General features: G+C 36.7%; 1 protein-coding gene across 2 annotated transcripts in view; it reads right to left on the bottom strand.

The window, feature by feature from the left end:
- Nucleotides 1-23,076, bottom strand: part of DOK6 (docking protein 6) — a 447,352-nt gene that overhangs the window by 133,585 nt on the left and 290,691 nt on the right. For both annotated transcript variants that reach the window (XM_054461226.2, XM_063653818.1), the window contains exon 5: nucleotides 15,703-15,892. In XM_054461226.2, the coding sequence (XP_054317201.1) occupies nucleotides 15,703-15,892 (190 nt within the window). The remainder of the gene's footprint in view (nucleotides 1-15,702; nucleotides 15,893-23,076) is intronic.

The raw sequence follows: 23,076 nt of genomic DNA, 5'->3' as shown, positions 1-23,076 counted from the left end.
ACCATACGCTACTTAGTTTAGCCTGTGTGCATCCTGCCCTGGGACCTGATTTCTACTTTATCTTTAAAAATATAAAACCCTGGTGCCCTTTATGTTCCGTTACTGTCTTAACGTTTTAAAGAAGACATCAATGGGTCCAATTAATAATAAATGTGGCTTCCATTTATGGTGTGCTTACATTTTGCCAGGATGTCATCATTTCTTTATGTGTGCATCATCTCACTTAATTCTAAAAACAACTGCGTGGCCTGGGCAAAATTAATCTCCAGTTTTTAGATTAGGAAACTAATCCCCAAAGAAGTGAAGAATCTTGCAGAATCTAGACCGATTTGGCTTGTAGATTTTATATTCTTGTTCAAAGCACTTCCTTACATGGCCTTAATGTGAGACATGTATAACGTAATAGTGCCACATTTAGTCATATATAAAGGATTTTTCATTCTAGAGCTTTTCCCTAGGTAATGAGTGTCTCATATTGTATTTATTACAAAAAAACACATTAAATAAATATACAAAGTAAGTTTCTATGGTATGATTTGATTTCTGCATATACGTACTGTTCATACCAAATCTTTCTTGATTCGTGTATTATTGGAGTAATTCTATGAGTCAATGAAAGCATAATCCAACTTACCTAAATTTATATAAATACACTCATCACATTTTGCACTGCATAGATGAAAAATACTTATATGAAAATGTTGCTAAATATTTAATGATCAAGGTGAATTGCCTTGCAAAATTTCCTTCTAAGTTCTTTTTATTCAACTTCTGTGGTATATTGGTATTTAAAAAAAATCTCTTTGCAATATTTATTAGTTTTTTTCTTCTGAGGCAGATATATTGCTAAAAAATATTTATTTTTATGGCTTACTCATTTATGAAAGAACATTAACAGAGCATAATTTCTGTTCTAAATTTATTTTACTTATTCCACATAAACCATTTTTGAGCATACTGGTGCATGAGCCAATAAAAAGGATGAAATTATCAAGAGAATTTACTAAATATCAAGTTACTGATATTTAGAAACAATCTAAATATAGAAACACTGACAGAAACAATCAGGAGGCCCAGGACAAAGCAGGAGAGGTCTGGGCTGTCCAGGCAGCTCCCAGGGCCCCGCTTCTGCTTTCGGGTGTGCATTGTCTGGCTCAGATTACACCAGGTCTGCACTAGTGCCCCCAGCAAGGAGTGGTGAGAGTTAGGAAATCTCTCTATTTTATATCCCAACTGTTTAGTTTGTCATTCTCCAGAAAGCTCTGCCTCCTAAATCCGGAAGCTGTAGGTCTGTTTACCATAGGTAATCGTAAACTAGAAGCGTCCTGCTAAGAGCAGTCTGTATATAGGGGGTCTCTTTTTAGTAAAGATCAGTAGTCTATTTACCAGGAGTTTACTCACCAGCAAGTTTACAAGCAGATGAGACTGTATCACCTCCTGTCCCGCTGGAGGTCCCTTTAGTGGTACTCGAGACAGAAATGATCATAGATTAGGTGTGTACCTTCCTCCACCATAGTGGGACACATCCTTGAATCTATAATTTATTTTCACCACTTTGCTGCGAGTACTGATGAGGTTAGAGCCAAGACTGGGAGGTTAATCCTATGTGATTCAGCAGCAAAACGTTTCATGGTGATATACCATAACACCAATGCAGATCTACCATCCTGGGAGTTTCACAGGTTCCACTTGAAAAGGAGGAGGTGTAAAAAAGGTATGATGTAGTTATAGAAATCCAGCACCCCTTTGAGTAAGATAATTAAACAGATATAAGAGTAAGAAGGTACAGATGCAAGTTTTGTGAGGCTGAAAGCTTATACAATTTTAGAGGCCACTTTACTTAAATATAAAGAACAGAAAAATAATTGTCATGTACAAAATGACAAAAATATATGATCACATGTGAACAGGGTGGAAGGTCACCTTTAACAGAGGAGTCCTGAAGTCATAGCTCATTAGTATCTCAGCAAATTCTGCCTGTACATAAGTATTTGTGTTAAGAGGGTTGCATTCAGTTGTTAGGAACCTCTGGAATACACATAAATAAAAGAGATTTGGTATGCGGGAAGCTTATTCCACAATCCATGCTACCTCCCACGGTATTAGTTCTCTAATGCTATTTTGGTATAATGATGACAGAAATAAACATATCTGACTTTTTAACTACCTGAATACTTCTAAATCTTTTCTTCCCCAATTCAGCAAAAATCTTCATGAATTTCAGATCTCGTTGAATAATTGTCACAAGTTCTACCTTTCATTTCTTTGTGCTTTTCCCACAACTGGATTAATCATGATTTTAAAACAATAAATAATAGCTTTCTCATTCAACTGGCTAGGGATAGATTGTGATCTGGGCATCCTGAATATCTCTCAAATAATAGGAACTCAGTGATCATTTGTGAGAGAGTAACTGATACCCTTTAGATAATCTGGGATGCAAAAAATCTCCGAGTTTCTAAATTGTAGCTGTAATTTCAAGGTCAATCTCGTATATCTTGAAAGCAATATTTTCAAGCATCTTTTCCACCTATGTAATCAAATCAGGAAAGATACAATTTTATATTTAGCACTTCATTTATTGGGAATTTTGGAGAAGTGAGCTTCCAATGCACATTTTTGTTGTTGTTGAAACAGAGTCTCACTCTGTCGCCCAGGCTGGAATGCAGTAGAGTGATCTCGGCTCACTGCAACCTCTGCCTCCCGGCTTCAAGAAATTCTCCTGCCTCAGCCTCCTGAGTAGCTGGGACTGCAGGTGCATACCCCCACTCCTGGCTAACTTGTGTATTTTTAGTAGAGATGGGGGGTTTCACCATGTTGGCCAGGCTGGTCTCAAATTCCTGGCCTCAAGTGATCTGCCTGCCTCAGCCTCCCAAATTGCTGGGATTACAGGCATGAGCCACGTCGCCAGGCCCCAGTGTACATTTATAGAAAGATAATTGGCATACCCAGAGAGTTTGGTGGATTGTATACATTTATACACTATCTGTCTCAGTGGTCTTTCACCTGAAAATTAGTATCGTCCTATTTTATTCTGAGTTGTAAACTGCACCCTTCAAAATAAACACAATAAGGTTCATTGCCTCTTTCATAAAAGTGTTCCTTCACAGAATTGATTTTCTACATAAATGTGATTCAGAAAAGGTTCATTTTTTTACGCCAGTATAGAGAATGATTAATAATCAATTGTCTGCTCATTTTGAGTTTTTTAGGGTGACTATAAGGAAAAAGACAAGTACCTACAACTAACAGAAAACAAGTATAGGGCCTGCCACGAATGGTTTCGCCTACAGAATTCACGAAGTATTAAAAGTCAGGAAAGTTTTTTCTTCTGATACAAAGTAGTATTGTTTATTTTCCTAACTGACTTGACATCAGCCCTACAAAGTAGGGTAAAATTAATTATTTGGCATTTTTTATCTATTATGTAATTAAATAATTGAAACACATCAGGCAATAGATGAGCAAATAAACATGTGATGCCCTGAGGAGTATTTGGACAAACAAATGTCAAAGGAAAATGGATTGTTCAGAATTTCAAGGAGCAAATATATTTTCATATTAAAGAATAGAGTAGCATTATTTTTTCATATATACTAATTGTAATCCAAGTAGATGCTGATTTTCCAAAGAAATGATTCAGAGAATATACCAACCAATTGGTTTGTTTTTAATCAACATGAAAAGTAAAATTTAGTAAAAGTTCTACAAGTAACATAATTTTTAACAACGGTATGAAAATTACAGTGGTTTTTAATCACAGCTTCATTAAGGATGATTTTATTTGAATATCTGTTACCTTGTTTGTCATTAAAAGATTCCACTATCATCGGGATTGTATTTCCAAAGGTAATGAAGTCCATAGGTGCTAATTGCCTACTAATTTTACTTGTAAATTATTTACTTGGAAATAGGTCTGAGGGAAAGCATATCGTGGACTCAGGATCTCTGTGCACTTATTTTCTTTGCTCCTCTAACGATATGAATTGGAGGTGTCTTATAAAGCCCATGTTCCAGGTACCATATATCGAAAACAAATTGGAAAGCTTTTTCTCACCTCTATTTGAAGGGTTGATTAACTCTAATATATTTCTCCGGAACTGTAGATGTAGCCTGAAGAGTAACAGTAGACAAACCAAAGCTGGAGGGCAGATCTAAGATCGGCAGCAAATGTTGAGCCTTATGCTCCCATAACCTCTAGCGTCTCTGTATCTTCTATTAAGACACAGCCTTGCTTGAGTCAGGTGAAAGTGGAGCTAGTTTTGAATAAACCAAGCTACCTATTTCATCTAAGTCAACTCTTCATGGTAAAATAAGCGGAACAAAAAATACCCAATTTTGTTGTAGTTTAATCGGTTTTTGTTCTCATGGCAGAATATCTTAACGATGGACTGCATCATCTTTTAAGACAATTACGAATCCATGATGTACTTAGAAATATTAAGGAAGAAAATCTAGTGTCTGGAAGTTCTACACTTAACACTGATTTTGTTCTACATTCGCACTAATTTTGCTTTTTGTAATCTAATATCTCCTCGGGTCAAAAGAATATGTTTTCCCATCTATTAGTTATTGCTGTTGGAGCCTCTACCACACAAATTAAGTTCTTTGACCTCCAAACACAAAACCTGAGACGTATTAGCAAAGCTATGTTATCATGAGAAGAACATGTGTTTTTGCAGCCCTGTGAGGTTTGGATTGGTTTTACTATGTGTGTGCAAATTGATTTTGATTCTTGAGTTGTATTCCCTTCATTTGTGAGAAGCATGAGAATACCTATTTTGTAGGACTTTTGTGCTATAATGTATGTGAGAATTAGAAAAATGTTTGAAATATATTCAGTATCCAAAAAGTCAGTTTTTTCTCCTTTAAGTTTTGTTAAACCTCTTCTGATCTGCTTCATTTACAGTAATGAAAATTATTAAAAATAGTAAGTTTATAATTTTTTTTTTTTTTTTCCTGAGACAGGGTCTCACTCTGCTGACCAGACTAGAGTGCACTGGCATGAACATGGCTCAGTGCAGTTTCAAACTCCCGGGGTCAGGTGATTCTCCCACCTCAGCCTCCCCAGTAGCTGGGACTAAAGGCGCACATTACCACACCCAGCCAATTTTTTGTATTTTTAGTAGAGATGCAGTCTCACTATGTTGCCAAGTCTGCTCTTGAACTCCTAGAGCTCAAGCGATCTGGCAGCCTTGGCCTCCGAAAGTGCTGGGAATGTAGTAGGCTTGAGCAATGGTGCCTACCTAGCCAGTAAGTTTATAATTTTTTAAAAAATCAAGTGGCCAAGAAGTTATAATAAGATGGTGAAAAATCTAAGCAAGTAAAGATATTAGAAGAAAATATAAGAGCAAAAAATAGTTTTGAAAGAACAGATTTGATCACAATTTGAATTTTATTTATAACAAGAAAAATATCTTTTTTTTTACTCTTTTGCTAATGCTAAATAACCCAGATAATTTTAAATTCTTTAATTTTAGTAAAACATAAGACATTGTGAGTTAATTACCATGATCAAGTACATATAATATGATGTGTGTCTGTAAAAGATAAAGATAATAATGAATTTATAATCTTTGTCTAGAATTTATTCAACACCAAGAAAAAATCTTGTAAATACAAGAGCAACTACAATTTTGACCCTCCTCTTAGACTTTTGTTGTGAGAGTTTTAGCATTTTCCCAACAAAAGTAGATGAATTGAATCCACATGTATCAACTTATTTTTTAAAAAAATTATTGCAATAAAAAATGGGAAAAAATTAACATTTGTGTCAAGGATAAGTTAATCTATTTGACTAATTAAGAATGAAAAATATTTTCATTTATAAGGAATTTTGACAAGACTTTGGCTATTTAATTTAAAAATAATAATTTCAGGACTCCATTCCTTAGCACTCATTAGAAGATTTCAAGCCTCACAAGTTGTGAGGCTAATGCACGTGGTTATTACCACCATTAAAGTAAGTGAAGCCAGAGTCATACGATGGATGTTCTTGAAGGGCATATGAACTTGCTTTGAAAAGTCCCCTTGAAGAAGATTTCACGAAATGTTCTAAATAAGGACAAAGCAGTGATATTGGCATCGCTCTCCCACAAAGAGAGCCCTGCTGTGAGTTTATACTCAGTTCATTGTTTGTAATCATTCTCCTGCAGCTCAAGCTACAAAATCATGCTCTGGTGTTTTAGCGTTTTTCATGAAAGAATATTGATTTCTTCAAAGGAAAGGCTCCTTTTTGATTCCCTATATTGCCCTGTCCAGTGCTGTGCATGTAAAAATAGGTGTTTGCCGAATTTAATCATCTCATATACCTGTGTTACAGCTTTCAAAGCCCTTGTTTCAAAGCACTTTTTTTTTTTTTTTTGAGGCAGATTTTTGCCCTGTCACCCAGGCTAGAGTGCAATGGCATGATCTCGGCTCACTGCAACCTCTGCCTTCTGGGTTCAAATGATTCTCCTGCCTCAGCCTCCCGAGTAGGTGGGACACTGGCATCCGCCACCATGCACAGCTAATTTTTGTATTTTTAGTAGAGACAGGGTTTCACCATGTTGGCCAGGCTGGTCTCGAACTCCTGACCTCATGATACCCCTGCCTCGGCCTCCCAAAGTGCTGGGATTACAGGCGTGAGCCACCGCACCCGGCCTCAAAGCACATTATTTCATTCGATCCTCATATCAGCACTGAAGGTAGACATAGCAGAGTATATTTTTATCAGGTTCTCACGGATGAGGAAATCAAGCCTTGGAAAGGTTAATAGAATATAACTGAAGGCACAGGGAAAGTGCTGGCTCATGCAGAAGCGGAGTCTGAGCGGTCTGATTCATTCTCCCATGTCATTTCAAACCACGATTGCTCAGACAATATTGCCCTAGGTACATTGCATATTATAAATTATTAACCTACAGGATTCATTATTAAAATATCCTCCAGAGTCACCAGATAGACATATCTAAAATTTAAATCTATGTTTACTTGCTACATTAAAAAACGACTCCTTGCTGCCTGTAAGATAAAGTCCAATTTATTTTTTGACATGACATAGAAAACACTCCTGGTTTTGAGCTTTATCTGACTTTCTAACAAACTCTCTGCCCACTTTATTCTTACTCTAATCTCCAGCAGCTAAAATCTGCTACGAAGGAACCATCCATGCTCTGCCCGTGCTGTGCAGCATGGAGAGTAACCTGACCCCTCTATCCTCACGCCAACCTCACGCCTTACCTTGAAGAAGTCCAATTCATATTTTATGTTTCGCCGTGCAAATCATCTTCTTTCAGGAAGCCTTTCCTGAGTCCCTACAATTAAATTTGGTGCCTGTTTGCCTAGACAGGACTGTTCTCCAAATGTCTCATGCTCCCCTTCATTCCCTGCACCCAGCACAGTCTGGAAACCTTATCACTAGCTCCCAAGAAAGGGCTATGAACAGAAGGGACACCTGCTGAAGCCAAAGCATCTATTTTTTGATGTGAGTGTTGTCCTAATTGCCTAGGATAGTTGCCCAGAATCAGAGTGGACTAGCATGAGTGAGAGATCAGTTCCAGCTGCATAAACCATTGAGACTTTGTTCATCACTTAAGGATAAGTGATGATCCTAATACTTGATCCTAATAGTGGTGCAGTGATAAATGAATAAATAGCCCTAAGATACAGAGCACGGAAATAGTGGCTGGGCCAGCGATAAAGTAAAGTAGTAAGCAAGCTGGGAGGATGATATTTAGCAGTGAGATATTCGGTAAAGCTCTTGCCTTTTAGTAGAACTTGTGATAACTTGGTAGGCCAATTTCATGTCTTAAGAGTTTCTAGATTGTACGCACAAATGTGAAATTTAAAAATAAGAGGCTCTATTCTCCCTGTTGAAAATGGGCAATTATACTTCCTGTTTCTTAGGGCATTTAACTTTAGAGAACTTTTGGTTGTAAGCACTTTCTCCTCTCTTTGAAATGTAAATAATTCTTCTGAAAACTAGATAGGTCTTTTGTCAGCTTTAAGAACCTAAAATGCCTTTCTCAAGGACTCACAACCATGCCTTTCACATGTAAATCTGAAGGGAGATGCACCCCCATCTCCTAGTTTCTGTGATAGAGAGGGTGCCTAACTTCAGGTGCTACTTCTCTCCAACTTGCAAAACTGTCTCTTGTCATAAAGATACAAGAAGTTTGTTTTTCCTCTGCATAAGGCCAATTAGCCAACACAAATGGTTACCCCAGTTACAAGGATGAGGCATGTGTGACAAACAGTGCTGTCCAGTTCTCTTGCTTGAGACCAGTAATTGTTTACCTTGAGAACCTGCATGTATTGAGTTGTACCTGGTTGGCTATATCAAAGGGTGGGATTCTCCTTCTGTCTGCAGTTTCTTAGCAGAAATAATGGAGTGTTGTTTTTTTTTTTTTTTTAATCACCTTTATGGAGAAGATTTCTGCATTGGGAGATTTTGTTTTTCATTTTATTCCTCCAACAACATCTAGGAAAAGCGGTTAGATAACAAAATGTTAACAGTGTTTGTTGACTGATAAGGTACTAAAAAGAAAGAGGCTCTTAGAAAGAAATTGAGAATTTTCAAGCAAAAACGAAAGGCATTTGAAAAATTCAAAACCTTGTAAAATTGGAAAAGAGAGCTCTGAGACAGACACTTAATGTCTTTAAGTGACAAAAGCAAGTTAAAGCAGTCTCAAGGAAAAGAGCAGATTAAATGTAATCCCCACACCTATTGCTAAAACCTTTCAATTAAGGTGTGCCAAGGTAAAAAGCAGCTCAAGGGTAGGATACCCATTATAATCTGTTAATTAGATAAAAATGACCCAGGGCAAAGAATTAAGTGAGTGCTGCTCCTACAAAAACCTGACAAAGTCAAGGCACCTTTCAAATCAAAAGACAGAGTTTTGGGGGAAGAAATAAACAATCAGAGCATATCTGAGAAATAGAGCTCAAAAAACAAAAAACAAAACAAAACAAAAACCAAGAAAACACTTCCTTGGTACAAGTGATTGACTGGCACTAAATATACAAGAAATCTAGTAATATTTTGACAAAGTTTTACAGGGAAAACAGGCCCTAAATACAAAATATTTATAACTTGTTGAGATTCAGTAACCTTCAGATCTCTACTACAACTTCTCACGGTAGAATGTGGGCTGATAAACTTGCAACACTTCAAAGAGAACATTTTCCCAATGTCCAGTTCGAATATGGACAAGGAGGATAATGATAAAGGAAAATCCTCCTGGCGGGCCGAGGGCAGAACCAAGTGGAATAGAGGATTGGCACGTTATTCCCAAAGAGCAGAACGAGGGCCCAGTCGCATATCCTTGTTAATTCTGGATAAAGACCCTGAAGATATCCGGCAAGCAGCTATTCAGAATCACCAGGACCAGTGACTGTTGCCTGCTTGCCTCCCGAACTTTCCCTTGAATGGGAGTGTTTGCAGGGGTAGGCATCCCACCTCTCTTAAACCACTGTTCCTTGGGCCAGGGTGGGTAGAGGGGGGAAAAAAAGCATCTTTTTCTGGATCGTTCTTTTGGAACCATTAGAAGTCATATCGGCCGAGCGCGGTGGCTCATGCCTGTAATCCCAGCACTGTGGGAGGCCGAGGCAGGCGGATCACGAGGTCAGGAGATCGAGACCATCTTGGCTAACACGATGAAACCAGGTCTCTACTAAAAATACAAAAAAATTAGCCGGGCGTGGTGGCGGGCGCCTGTAGTCCCAACTACTCGGGAGGCTGAGGCAGGAGAATGGCGTGAACCCGGCAGGCGGAGCTTGCAGTGAGCCGAGATCGCGCCACTGCACTCCAGGCTGGGCGACAGAGCGAGACTCCGGCTCAATAAAAAAAAAAAAAAAAAAAAGTCATATCTGGACCTGATGTACGCACTGCTACAAATCGCCTGCAGACTCTGGACTTTGAGCTATAATCAGTGGCTTGCTGGATTGCTTTTTGGGTTGTTTCCCTTAAGGAACAATTGAGTGTGTAGGAAGAAGAGAAAAAAGGGATCTTTGCTCATCAGAAGATATGACTGTGGCAGAGACAATATGCTTACCAAATATTCTACATACTCTCCACTTGTCCCTTCGCAGATGTGGGGTGGGGGGTGGGGGTGCTGTGGGAGGCCACCTTCTGGATGGTGGGCTATTAATAGGAATAACATGCATTGCCACTGTACTAAAGTATTTAAATGTTTTGTATTAGCCCAGGCTGCCATAAGAAAAACATGACACAGAGTGGGTGACTTAAACAACGGAAATTAATTTTCTCACTCTGGAGGCTGGAGTCTGAGATCAGGGTGCCAGCATGGTTGGGTTCTGGTGAGGGCTTTCTTCCTGGTTTGGAAATGGTCACCTTCTTGATGTGTGCCCACATGGTCTTTCCTCCGCATGGCAGAGAAGAGGGGCTGAGAGGTTTCTTTCTCCTTCTTATAAAGCCACTGATCCTATCAGATTAGGACCCCACCCTTATTACTTCATTTAACTTTAATTCCATCTATAAAAGGACCTATCATCTCTGGCTCTTGTCATAAAGATATAAGAAGTTTGGGGGTTAGGGCTTCAACATATGAATTTTGGGGAGAAACAATTGAGTCCATAGCATGCTTGTTGGAGAATGTTCCCACCTTCTTCCCCTGCTATGCATGGCAATGAGGTGGGTTAGCATGAAGATGTCTGAGTCACAAGATTGCAGTATCCTAGGTTTCTGAATCCAGGTGCCCTGGTGATCTGTCCAAGCCTGCATCAGGCATAGCTTGAGTGGGAAATAAATCTTTGTTGTATTGAGCTATTGAGATTGGGTGTTGACATCATTAATGTTTTTAAAATGATACAACTTAACCTATATTCCTAATACATAACCCTCCTGGGATGTATTTTATTACAATTCCTATATTATATTGAAACGATTAGTTGATCTATCTTACCAAGTACACTATGTGCTCATTAAGGGAAGGGACTATGTGTTACCTATCTTTATTTCTCTAGTTCTTACCATAGTGTTCAATAAATGAAATAAAGTAGCCCAGAGAATAAATGAGGTTTCTGGTGCCACAAAAAGACTTAAATCATAATATCTAATTGAGTTTTAATTACAAAGTATAGAGTAGCAAAGGCCTCCATGAAAAAAAATTGCATCAGGGATGTATTTAATGTTTTAAAATCATAGGTCTATATAAACTCTTGCTTTAATTCCAAAGAAGTAATGCTAAGACAAAGTGTTTAGGAACCTAGTGCCTTTTCTTTCTGTGTGTCTAATTTGGTAAGTCTCTTGCTATGATAATACCAGTTCTGATTTTTTTTTTCTCCCTCGGACAGAGCATTAATTAAATGACTTAGGAAACAGTTTTTATCGAGAAATGGCAACTCTGATCTTCGTTATTGCTTAATTAACTTTAAAGTTCAATACATTTTTATTGAACCCACACATACTTTAATGTGAATTGCTTTTTACTAATTGGTCTGTAGGAATCACAATGACAGTTTTGGTCGCCTTTTAGGCTTCTTTTATTCTCATTCGGAAAGTTCCTAAACTTCATTCATAGTCATTAAATCAAGAATGATTTCTGGAATCAAGAAGATAAAGTCAAGAGAGTTGTAAAGTTCTGGTTTGATCTCCTCCCGTGATTTGTGAAACGTCACCACATTCACTCCTAGGTTTCTGTATCCCAGGACACCACCCCCAGCTGGCTTTATTCAAACAATGGAGCCATTCATTGATTAATTCCTTCATTCAACAGAAGCACATGTTTTTACATTTTAGTATTTCTGAAATTGGGGTATATTTTGTTATGACATCGTCTATGGAATAGCAGCCTCCAAATGATGGCTGCCAGGTGGTGGCAGTGATGTGGCTGCTGTTGCCTGTGTGCACAGGCTCAGGATTTCCTCACTTCAATTGAAGCTCTGTGCAATGTTGGTACTTCACGTCTTGTGTTTGACTATATTTTAGTTAATTGCAACTCTTCAATGTTTCAGTCAAGAAATGTTTTAGGACCATTTCAAAGAGAAACACGAGACCTTGTTATCTAAAAACCTACTGTGTACACCTTCTGGTAGATAAAGTTTGCACCAACAAGCATACAAAACTTGCAGGACAGATATCAGTAGTTCAGAAGAAAATCTTAGAGTCCCAGAAGTATACTCTTTTATGAAGAAATGTGTACCACTAACACTGTTGATGGCAAATCAAATGATATTTTGTTAAAAAAAAAACAAAACAAAAAACCCAGAAGGGCGTTGATAACTCTGGGTTAGTACAGAAATGTTGGAGTCCATTATGTGAGAAATTCCTTAACTAACTTAGACCTTACAGCATATATAACATAATTCATGTTTATTATGTATTAATTATATTTTTATGCTTTTGTATCATATTTAAGAACTTTCTGTTTTATCGTTCCTCTTAACCACTTGGTTATGCATTAGAGAAAAGATTCTTTCTCTTTGCATCCCTGACCAATGAAGGTTTAGGAATAAATTAAGTCTACCTATGACATCACAGAATCCTTAATTGTATGACATATAACATTTGCTTCCACTAACCACCTTTTCATACTAACTATATTGCAATATTTAAGTATTATTTTGCATTTCTAATTGTTAAAAATTAGTAACTGGGTTTTTCCCAGGTTTCTAAATGGAAGCAATATTATCAAAGTTAGTGAGACACATATTTTAAGCACTAATTTTCTACTAGTAAGCACCATGCTGAATATGGGTGCTTAGGTTTTGAAAAATAATTCATACAAAAGATCAGGGGCTCGCCTGAATTTTGGCCATGCAGGCAGGAGCTCATCTTTTTTGCTTACAATGTTTATGAGGTAATATGAAGTAAAAATGTCAAGTCAGCAGTTAAATAAAGGAGTTTTGTCTTTCACAGGATAAAATTGTACATAATTATGAATCTTATCACTTCCTTTGAAGGTCTGGTTTTTTTTGTGATTTTCTTGAGAAAATAAGCTTGCACGTCAAATTGGTTGTTTTTACCTTTAAAATGCAAAGTTATGATCCTTATGGTAAAAGAGCAATTGCTCTGAGCTGATGTGAGACTATGAATACATCTCTCAGGTGCCATGCTGCACTGAGGATGATTACCACGGAGAGTTTCCTGGTCCTTGTTCTCCTTCTGCCCCACGCTAGGTGAGTGCTCCTTGAGACTTATGGCATATAATTATGAGGTGACGGAGGGATGCTTCTCCAGAATAAATGATGTAGATCCATTCCTACTGTTCATGTCTACACTTCAGGTTTACAGTAGAATTTAACAATGCATTTGAAAAAGTGTGTCAGTGAAAAAAGTATTTTGACATCCAATTGTATTATTTTCATATGTATTATTTGTACCAATACTACTATTAGTGCATATAGTAGTATAAATAAATAGCTAAAATTTATACCAAGTGATATGCCTTGGGCGATGAGCTAATAAAATCTAGAAAGTGTTGGCCTTTGGCTTTGGTTTGCTAGGATGACTGGCCATGCCTTACCTGCCAATCTGCCCTCTAAATTGTCCCCAGTCTCATCACCAGTGACCCCATCAGTCCAGACCCAGGGAACACTATGTCCCACTTTTATTTCTCTAGATCAAGTATGGACAAGACCTTCCCCCACTGGCTCATTTTAACAACGGTGAAATCATCTGGAATTTACAAAACAGATGCACAAAATTATGGACAATTTCTCAGTCACTAAAGAGCAAATGACACCCAAAATTCAGAGAAGGAGAAAAACACAAATGAACTGTGTCCAAAGGACAGATCTCTAATCTCAAAGACAAGGAAATAAACAACAGAGGGAAAAAAATAGATACCAAATTCCTCTATCAAATAGAAAGATCTTAAAAAACTAATGTGGACAGGTATAAATGGAGTGAAAATTCTGAATAACCATTCTTCATGAAAGAAAATGACTTGTTATTTAAAATTTTGAGTGGAAGTCTATTGAAATGTTGAAACAGACAAAATAGTTAAATTGTTTTCCATAGAAAGAGGAAGACAGGTATATCTAGAAGGATCCAAGGGAAGGGATCCTGGAGGTAGTGCTGGTAAATGATGAAAAAACGAAAACAAAACCCCAACCCCAACAAAACCTTAACAACAACATTCAATTCATATATATATATATGTAAAACTAACTGATATGGTTTGACTCTGTCCCCAACCAAATCTCATCTTGAATTGTAGCTCCCAAAATTTCCATGTGTTGTTGGAGTGACCCAGTGGGAGATAACTGAATCATGGGGGCAGTTCCTCCCATACTGTTCTGATGGTAGTTAATAAGTCTCATGAGATCTGATGTTTTGATAAGGGGAAACCCCTTTCACTTGGCTTCATTCTCTTCTCTTGTCTGCTGCCATGTGAGATGTGCCTTTCTCCTTCTACCATAACTGTAAGGCCTCCTTAGCCACGTGGGACTGTGAGTCCGTTAAACCTCTTCCTTTGGTGAATTGCCCAGTCTTGGGTATGTCTTTATCAGCAGTGTGAAAATGGACTAATACACTACCTTTTTAAAGCCAGTAAAAAAATAAGGTGCATCATAGATTTTAGGTCAGTGAATCTCTAAAACATGTCAACTCATTTTCATAGTCATAATTTTTAAAATAGTAAACAATATCTTAAAAATATTCATTTTCTTATAAGAATTTGTATTTCCCAATGGCTATCAGAATGTGATTACACTATTACACTCTCAATATCTAGGTAGACAGAAATAGTTGAACAAGTTCATAACTACTAAGTAAACACAGGATCTAATGCTTTTCAGAGAAATCAGCGTGGTAGAGACTTTAATATTACCGTAGTGCAAAAGGGCCCCAGACTTGTAAGATTACTCCAGTTCAGGTTTTTTTTTTTTTTTTTTTTTTCTCTCCTTAAAATTTTAAGAGACGTGGGACCTACCCTAGCGGGCTGGATAGATATTATTAGAATGTGACATTGAGTAAATATTTAGCAGCTTTTAAGAAGAAAGTTATAAACTTAAAAATATTATATCAAATGCAATAAAACCTCACTATAATTGCCTTATAAGACCACAAATTCATTTTAAGAATGTGATAAATCATGTCCCCTGGGTGAAGACGGAAGCATTAAACATCTCCTTTTCATATAGAATCCCCAAACCTAAGTCTTATCTTGGATGTGTGACAATATCACAATGGGGTCATAGCATAAAGACAATGATTTGGTTGGTTGTAGTTTATGTCTAAATCCGTGTTTATTAATAATGACTGTGAAGCAAGGATTCATTTCAGACACTTGTGGATTCCAACCATATGCTGTGATCAAGAAAGTATATTTGCCTAAAAGCAATATTTAAATTTATTTAAAACTTAAAAAAAATATTGTTTGCTTATTAAAAAACACTCACAAAAACAATGCAAGCAAGGACATGCTGCCTTTAATTTTATGGAGATCCTTTTGCATACAGGCATGGCAAAAAATAGTATTGTAATAATCTTGCAAAAGATATTACATTATTAAAATAATTACAAAACCAGTTTGAGTTTGATGGTAGTATAAGAGACTGAAATTATTTTGAATGGGGTAATTAGCCTGCCAAAAAATTAACATAATTGTATTCATGTTCTTAAGAATCTGAAGAAATTATGTATTTGGTAACTTTTACCCTGAATGAAGACAGTGCTCACCGGGGGCAATGATGGACAGAACTTTCTTTCAGGACTGTTATACAACTCCCACACTTGGTTGCTGCATTAGATCTTACCTTCCTGACTCAAACGTGAACCACGTTGAGTCCCGACCATATCTCCTCAGTGAGCTGAGAGGCCACATCACCAGTTTGACCTTGGCATTGTGGATATCCCAGAGATAGATATTTTCATGAGTGATCTGCATTGTGCATTCACCATAAATATCCAGATTTGGCGTAGGCATAAGATACACGTTGAATCGCTCTGTGAATAAATGAAGAATGGAGAAGATTAAGTGAAAAGATGTGTGACTGTCTATGGCCATATGATATTAATTTGTTTATCTACAGACTGCAGGAAACATTACCATATCCTCCCTAGGTGATATGGATAAACATTGTAGAACATTACATATTTTCAAATTTGTATGAGAAAAGGAGTTCATTAAAGTGTTCTGAATCATTAATTCATTCACTCACTCAACAACTTTTCATTGCATGTATTGTCTATGGTGAGGATTAAGTAGTCAAATTGTACAATGGAAAAATAAGGGCAAAAGTTAAGGGAGTCTCTGCCCAAATTGTGCTTATGGTTTGCTCCTTCACACAATCTAAGTGGATATCAAAGATACAATTCCAGCGAGGGATATCTTATTTGCTCTCCTTAGGCAAGATCTTATTTGATTTTTACCTTTGTTGATGTGAAGTATTTAATGCACACTCAGACTGACTCACTAACTACTTAAGCACTGCAAAAATAATTTAGTTTGTATCTCAAAACAAATTGTAGTCATGGTCAAATTTAGCATATGATAATTGCAGATATTCATTACAGCCTTCTGCAGAACTTAAGACATTGCTTTGGTAAGCAAAATAAAAATACTTAACTTTTTTCATTCCTGGATATCCTATGGTTGAAAATATGATTATTAGGCAATCATTCCAAACCTTACTTCGTAACTGTCTGTGTATCTTAAAGGCTATTGCAAAGTTATGCTGCCTTTGATTCCCATTTAGATGCATTAAATAGATTTTTTTTTTTGAAAAACAAGATCAGTTTGTAAGTTCCAGGAAGTAAAGAACTTGATATGCCTTACAACATACTCTATAAAGTATCCCTAGTTCCTAGCACCATATCCTTGGTTTACATTAAGTGTCCAATAAATATTTGATAACTATATGAATAAAATACATCTATGCCATGATGAATTACGAGATGGAAGAGTTGAAGAATTACAAAAAAAGTCATGATAACAAAAAGTTTAAGAATTACCGGCAGATATACCTCTGTGGGTTAGGATTTAATTGTGAATAGTGCTTTAAAGTCAGTGCTGTTGAATTAATTATTTTGAGAGATGAAATAGTGCAGCTGCAGATAGAAAATGATTGATATGTTTAGGAATGTACTATTATACATCATAACAACATAAATGCTACATGTTTGCTGGTACTGAGCTGAAATTGTATAACAGAAAGATTCTTTTCTCTGGCAGATATTTTACTTAGTAAGGATTCTCTGGTGCCAAAAAAACAATATTTGAATTCCAAATTAACATAACCATGATAGCTTAACATTTACTAGCCATAAAAACAATATTTATACTCATGTGTCTTGATATTTTGGACAATAGCTTATCTAATAATTCAGTCTTTTGGATTATTGACCCATGAAACTAATATGTATATGGATTTCACATTCATTTCCTAAGAAATGACAAATTGCAATCAATTCTATGGCTGAAAGCTGAAGAAAGAACATTGCCTTATTAATTATCTGCAATGAAAAGCCCAAATATATACATATTCCCAATAGCTTAAAATTCTTACGTGCAACCAACTGAAGCATTTAGCATTAAACATTTAGCATTAAACACATACATTCCCATCATAATTCCCACTCCAATGGAATTACTAGTAAATCAAAGGGGCATGATCTCATATAAAACTATAAATGAAACTTGGACCCAAAGGGTTTACACAGGAATATAGACAATGCCTGAACATCAATCTTCTGTTCTTTGGCCAAGAAGCTTTTGATAAAGTTCAGCTCCTACATTTGGAATTAATCACATGTCAGTGGCACCTGTTGTGCATAGAGAAAATATTGTTATAGAAATGGAAAGTAAAACATTTCTTTACATTCTTTCCTTGTCATCAATTCCAGAGTCAGAATTAGCAACCAAAAAAAATAATTGCCAAAATGCCACTAAATAACATTTCTTCCAAAATATTGAAGTAAACATCATTAACCAGTATTATTGTTGCTTATGGCTGTATTGACCCTTGATGTTCATGCCCATAGTTTGATAGTTAAAAACATAGAATGTTTAAAAAAAAGATCTTGACATTGAGTGTCCTTCCAATGGATGGTATATGAAACATGACCTGTAACAGCGGACCCAGAAGGACCATTACATTTTCACTGAAATGTTTGTGTGCTCAAATGTTAGCAGATAGAGCTTAGGAAAAATAAGCAAGGAAGAGAGTACAAGCATCACACTGGACACTGGAGAAAGCTGAAAAAAATCAAGTAAGTAAATTTAATAAGATTCACATGATAATAGGGCTCTATGTATCTCTATCTCTGTCTCTTTCTCTGTCTCTATCTCTATGTATATCATCAAGGCCCATTTAAAAAAAAGTAATTGGACAACTTGCCCTAAGGGAGTTTTTCCAGGGCCATCTCTAGTCAATACAAGCAGGTGAAATTTACCCGTGGTGCCCCTGCCTCTTGCCTGCCTTCTGCTTTCCCTGTCCTCACTACTTTTTTACCCAGCAACTCAAGTCAACCCTTCTTGTTGTGGTTTAGAACTCTCCAGTCTTCCTTTGGATGCTATTTCTTGCAACTTTAGAAAAAAATTATACTAAGATTATATTTATATTTTCAATTTTCAAATATTCAAAATCTATTTCTCTCCTAATGGCTAATATCTAAGAATTTCAGATTCAATTAAAAAGTGAACAAATTTAATCCAGCAGAAAACTAGGCACAAAAAGATGAAGGCAGCACATTATGTTACCTAACTACTTAACCGAATTCCATTATAATGAGGAAGGAAGCTTTCTGCCTTTTCAATGAGTGTATTCTCTTAGTAGCATAATACACTTTGTTTTATTGAAAAATTTATTAAGGCTTTGCTAGAAAGACCATTTCAAAATGGAGTGGTTAAAATTGGCTCCATTAAAATGATTTTTAAACAATGTTTATCTTTGTGAAAAAATTCTATCAAGCAGGCATTTTAAATCACTCTCTAATTATGCTGCTTTTTACATTTAAGAACCCATGTTTGGTTTTTATTTCCTATACCATTGGTTTTTCAGACTTCAGTGTGCTAAAATTACCTGGAGGCTTTGTTGAAACACAGAATGCTGGGCCCCCTCCAATCTTATAATTTCTGGTACAATAGGGCTGGGTTGGAGCCAGATAATTTACATTTTCTGTTTATTCCTAAGAGATGTTGACATTGCTGCTCTGCAGACCACACTTTGAGAACTGTTGATTTGTGAAACTCACTTTAAAATATTGCCAGGGAAGTAGCAATATTAGAGAAATCATGAGGAATAACTTTGGAAAATGATGCCATGTACCAGCAGAACAAAAGAGCACTTGTTTTTTTCAAAAGTGTTATCTAATATCTGCCCAAATAAATTAATCCCATCTCAACTGATTCATGTCTGATTTTGTAAGAAAGAGTTCTTATGCTAATTGGAACAAAACAAGAGACAGGAGCATAGAAAGAAAGATATATGGAAGATAGTTTACAATTTATCAAGATATGTGTATTCCAACTATTTTCCTTATTAGATGATTGACAACAACAATAAAACATTATTAAAACTAAACCCATTCCCAAATACCCAAAAGTACTGAAAAGGAAACTAATTGTCTAAATAATGATAATAATATCCTAAAACATAAATGTTCTGCTAATCTGTGAAGACTGCTGAATGTATGGAAAAACGAATTTTTGAAAAGGTTATGTAGAAACAAATACCAAATCAAAATGTGTTAATTCATATAAGATTTAAAACTACACACTTAAAAAGTCCCAAACACATTGCCCGTGAATTTGTATGTTGGTAAAATTTAGAGTTCCATATTAGCTAATATGTGAGAAAGTAGAATTTTATTTTAAATGGTTAACACAAAAACCAAAGGTGGAATATTTATTAAATATTATAAATATATAATTATACTATAATAAAGTATATAATTTTATTATAATATAAATATTGCATCCAACAAAGATGCTAGTATTGAATCCGCAATTATGTTTACAAGGGCATCTTTTTCACTAGGGCTGAATGATGAGGTCCAAAGGAATAGGCCATGCCCAGAGAAGGCTTGAGATACAGGGGTAAGGCTGCAACTACACGAGTCTAGACGGGGCTACAAAACAAGGCTTAGACGAATTGAATAGATCAAGGTCTGGCAAGACAGGGTGACTGCACTCAGGGAAAAGGGGCAGCAAGGCTCCAGGTGGAACGAGAGGGGACTGAATGGATCATCAGTGCCGAGAAGAACTGAAATCTTCCCGGTCAGCCAGTGAGTTTTTAAATAGATCAATTTTTTTTTTTTTGACAGAGTCTCGCTCTGTCGCCCAGGCTGGAGTGCAGTGGCGCGATCTCGGCTCACTGCAAGCACCGCCTCCCGGGTTCACGCCATTCTCCCGCCTCAGCCTCCTGAGTAGCTGGGACTACAGGGGCCCGCCACCACGCTCGGCTAATTTTTTGTATTTTCAGTAGAGACGGGGTTTCACTGTGTTAGCCAGGATGGGCTCGATCTCCTGACTTCGTGATCCGCCCTCCTCGGCCTCCTAAAGTGCTGAGATTACAGGCGTGAACCACCCAGCCCGACCTAAATCGTTCTATTTTATGCAGGAACAGATCCAAGCATAGCTGTGAGTCTGAGACTGGCAGGTGGAGGTAAGTGGATCTCGCAGTTGCCTGGAGAAGCAAAGGATCAGAGACCGGGGTTTCTGACAAGAAGTAACATACAGAAAACAAACGGGTGAGAAGTCCTTCAAACAACCCCTTGATAATTTCCCTTTTGTAAGAATACAGATGGAAAACTATGTTTAATGGAGAACCGTACAGGAAAACAGACATATCTGTTCAGCTAAATTTCCGTTATACTAAGTAGAAATATATATATAAAAAGAGGCTTTGGGAATTTATGTATTAAATAGCTGTGCATCTAGCACATGGTGAACATTCAGTGCATTGTGACTGCATACACATAAAATGCATTTTTGTATGTTAGTTAGAAGAAATTTGAAAAATGTCTACTGGAAGCCAATAGATTCTTTTTTTTTTTTTTTTTCCTTCAAAGAAGACTTTTATCCACTGTATTCTATTTCTTCTTCTGCTTCAGAAGTCACGGGTTTGAAGGTTGGGTCAAAAGAAAACAATGGAACATGGAACAAAGTATTATACCTAAATATTCAGAAACCGAGAGATGTATAAATATTAACTCATTAGGTTTTCCACAGAGAGGAGTTAAATCTAACAATATCTTCAGCTAAGTAAGTCAGTGTGAACTCCTTATACTTTTAGCTTGTCTTCCTCTTAAAAGCCAAAAATGGCTCAAAAGAAGAAACTGTACAAAAGGAAAGGCATTTTTGATTTAGATCGTTGGTGACATAATGATTTAGGCTGTAAACAATTCCATGTGTAAAATTGAATCTTTATCCCTCATGAGGCTTAAATATTTGTTAAAATTTATTAATTAAAATATCTAGGCATTATTAAGTTAACTAACATAAATAAAATTAATACTTACATAAATGTATACAGTAGCTATAAACTGGTTATATAATGATTTAAAATAGCTGTAAGTATTGGATAATTTGTTTACATATTTTTTCATTCTGCTGTAGTTTATATCCATCTATTGTTTCTCCCACAAATGTACATAACTAGAGTCACTGGCAAAACTTGGATGGCCTGGGCCTATCTGAGCATAAATGGCAAATGTCAACCCTAAATTGGAGAATTTCACTTTATTGTTTCTATTAACGAGTGATTCCATAAAGTTAAGACTCACTTCTCTATACAACCAACTGGTCAAAATAACTTTAAAGATTTAACTGAGATTCTCTGATGGCAGTAGGCTTCAAATTTGTTTCAAAATATCACATGATAAAAAACCCAGTATTTATAGAAGACATTGTTTACGTTAAATCTGTTACTGTAGCTAATTCATTAAAAGACCCAGATTTAGTAGGGTACAATTTAGGAAAATGGTTTTTCTTCCAACCCTGCTCTCACACAGCTATGAAATTTCCTCTTCTTGTCCCTGGTGGTATCTCAGGCAGAGATTAGTGTTTAATTCACTATTGCCCATAAGGATATTGTCAAGTTTGTCTCAGATGAGATGACTGGTGTAATTGATAATTTTAAAGTCTCAAATAAATGGAAAGTTTCTCCTCTTCTTTCAGGTTAAGTCCATTACTGAGAGTCCAGCAATGAGAATGAGAAAGATAGAATATGCTCTTTCCTGCTTGTTCCATCACCGTCTTTCCACGGTGACTCCCCCCCACCCCCCTTTCTTTTGCTTTTGACTTCTCCAGGGTAAGAATAATGAAAAGAAAAGGGGGTAAATTCCTTCTAAATAGTTGTTACTATTGAAAGTTCTTCTTTATTTTTGAATTCTTAATGACAAGATGTATTCATATGCTACCTCTCTCTTTGAGGCATATGGTATGTTCCTAAGAACCATCCCAACACCTCAGAAGAACCATCCCAACACCTCAGATATCTCCCCTGCTCCCTGAAGGGGAGGTGCCTTGATTAGACATGGAGCCTACTACCCTTAGCTTCTATTTTTTGCATTCCACCTTCATTATCTTTCTGCTGGAGCTCTTTTTCACAGGCAAGAGTTGTCCTGGTGTGGGTCTTTTCAAGATGAATCAAGCTCAGCTAACTATAAGGTGTGCACTTGTCCCACCAAATGTGGCAGTGTGTCTTGTCCAGTTGCTGACCCATTCTCCTTGTTTGGCTATCACAAACAGCCTCGGACCCATCTTGCATCCTGACCTCAGGTTCACCATGGTGAAAACTGAAACCACTACTTCCCCAAACTCAGGTTCTTCCCCAAACTCTCTTGAACACTGCCCAGGTACCAGCTTGGGTAGCACTACTTGATTCTACAGTTCTACCAGCATGGGTGAGGTGAGAAGCCAGTCTGTCCTCCTGACAAACAACCAAATTCTACAAGTAGTTCTCTTGCCCTTCCTCTTTCATGGGGCTTGAGAGGGGTAAATGCCCCTTCTTTTCTGCCCTTCTCCTATAAAAGACTTTCAATGAATTATCTTTACGTCTCTCTTAACATTTCTTGGTTCTTTTCACCCACTATCCATAGCTCTGTGGCCACAATACAGAGACAACAAGAAAGTCCAATTCTATATTCTTTTTTTTTTTGTTTTTTTTTGTTTTTGAGACAGAGTT

Source organism: Pongo pygmaeus, chromosome 17 (genome assembly GCF_028885625.2).
Source record: "Pongo pygmaeus isolate AG05252 chromosome 17, NHGRI_mPonPyg2-v2.0_pri, whole genome shotgun sequence".
NCBI classification, from domain to species: Eukaryota; Metazoa; Chordata; class Mammalia; order Primates; family Hominidae; genus Pongo; species Pongo pygmaeus.
The sequence above is the reverse complement of the archived record's forward strand: the minus strand, read 5'-3'. Positions and strand labels throughout refer to the sequence as shown.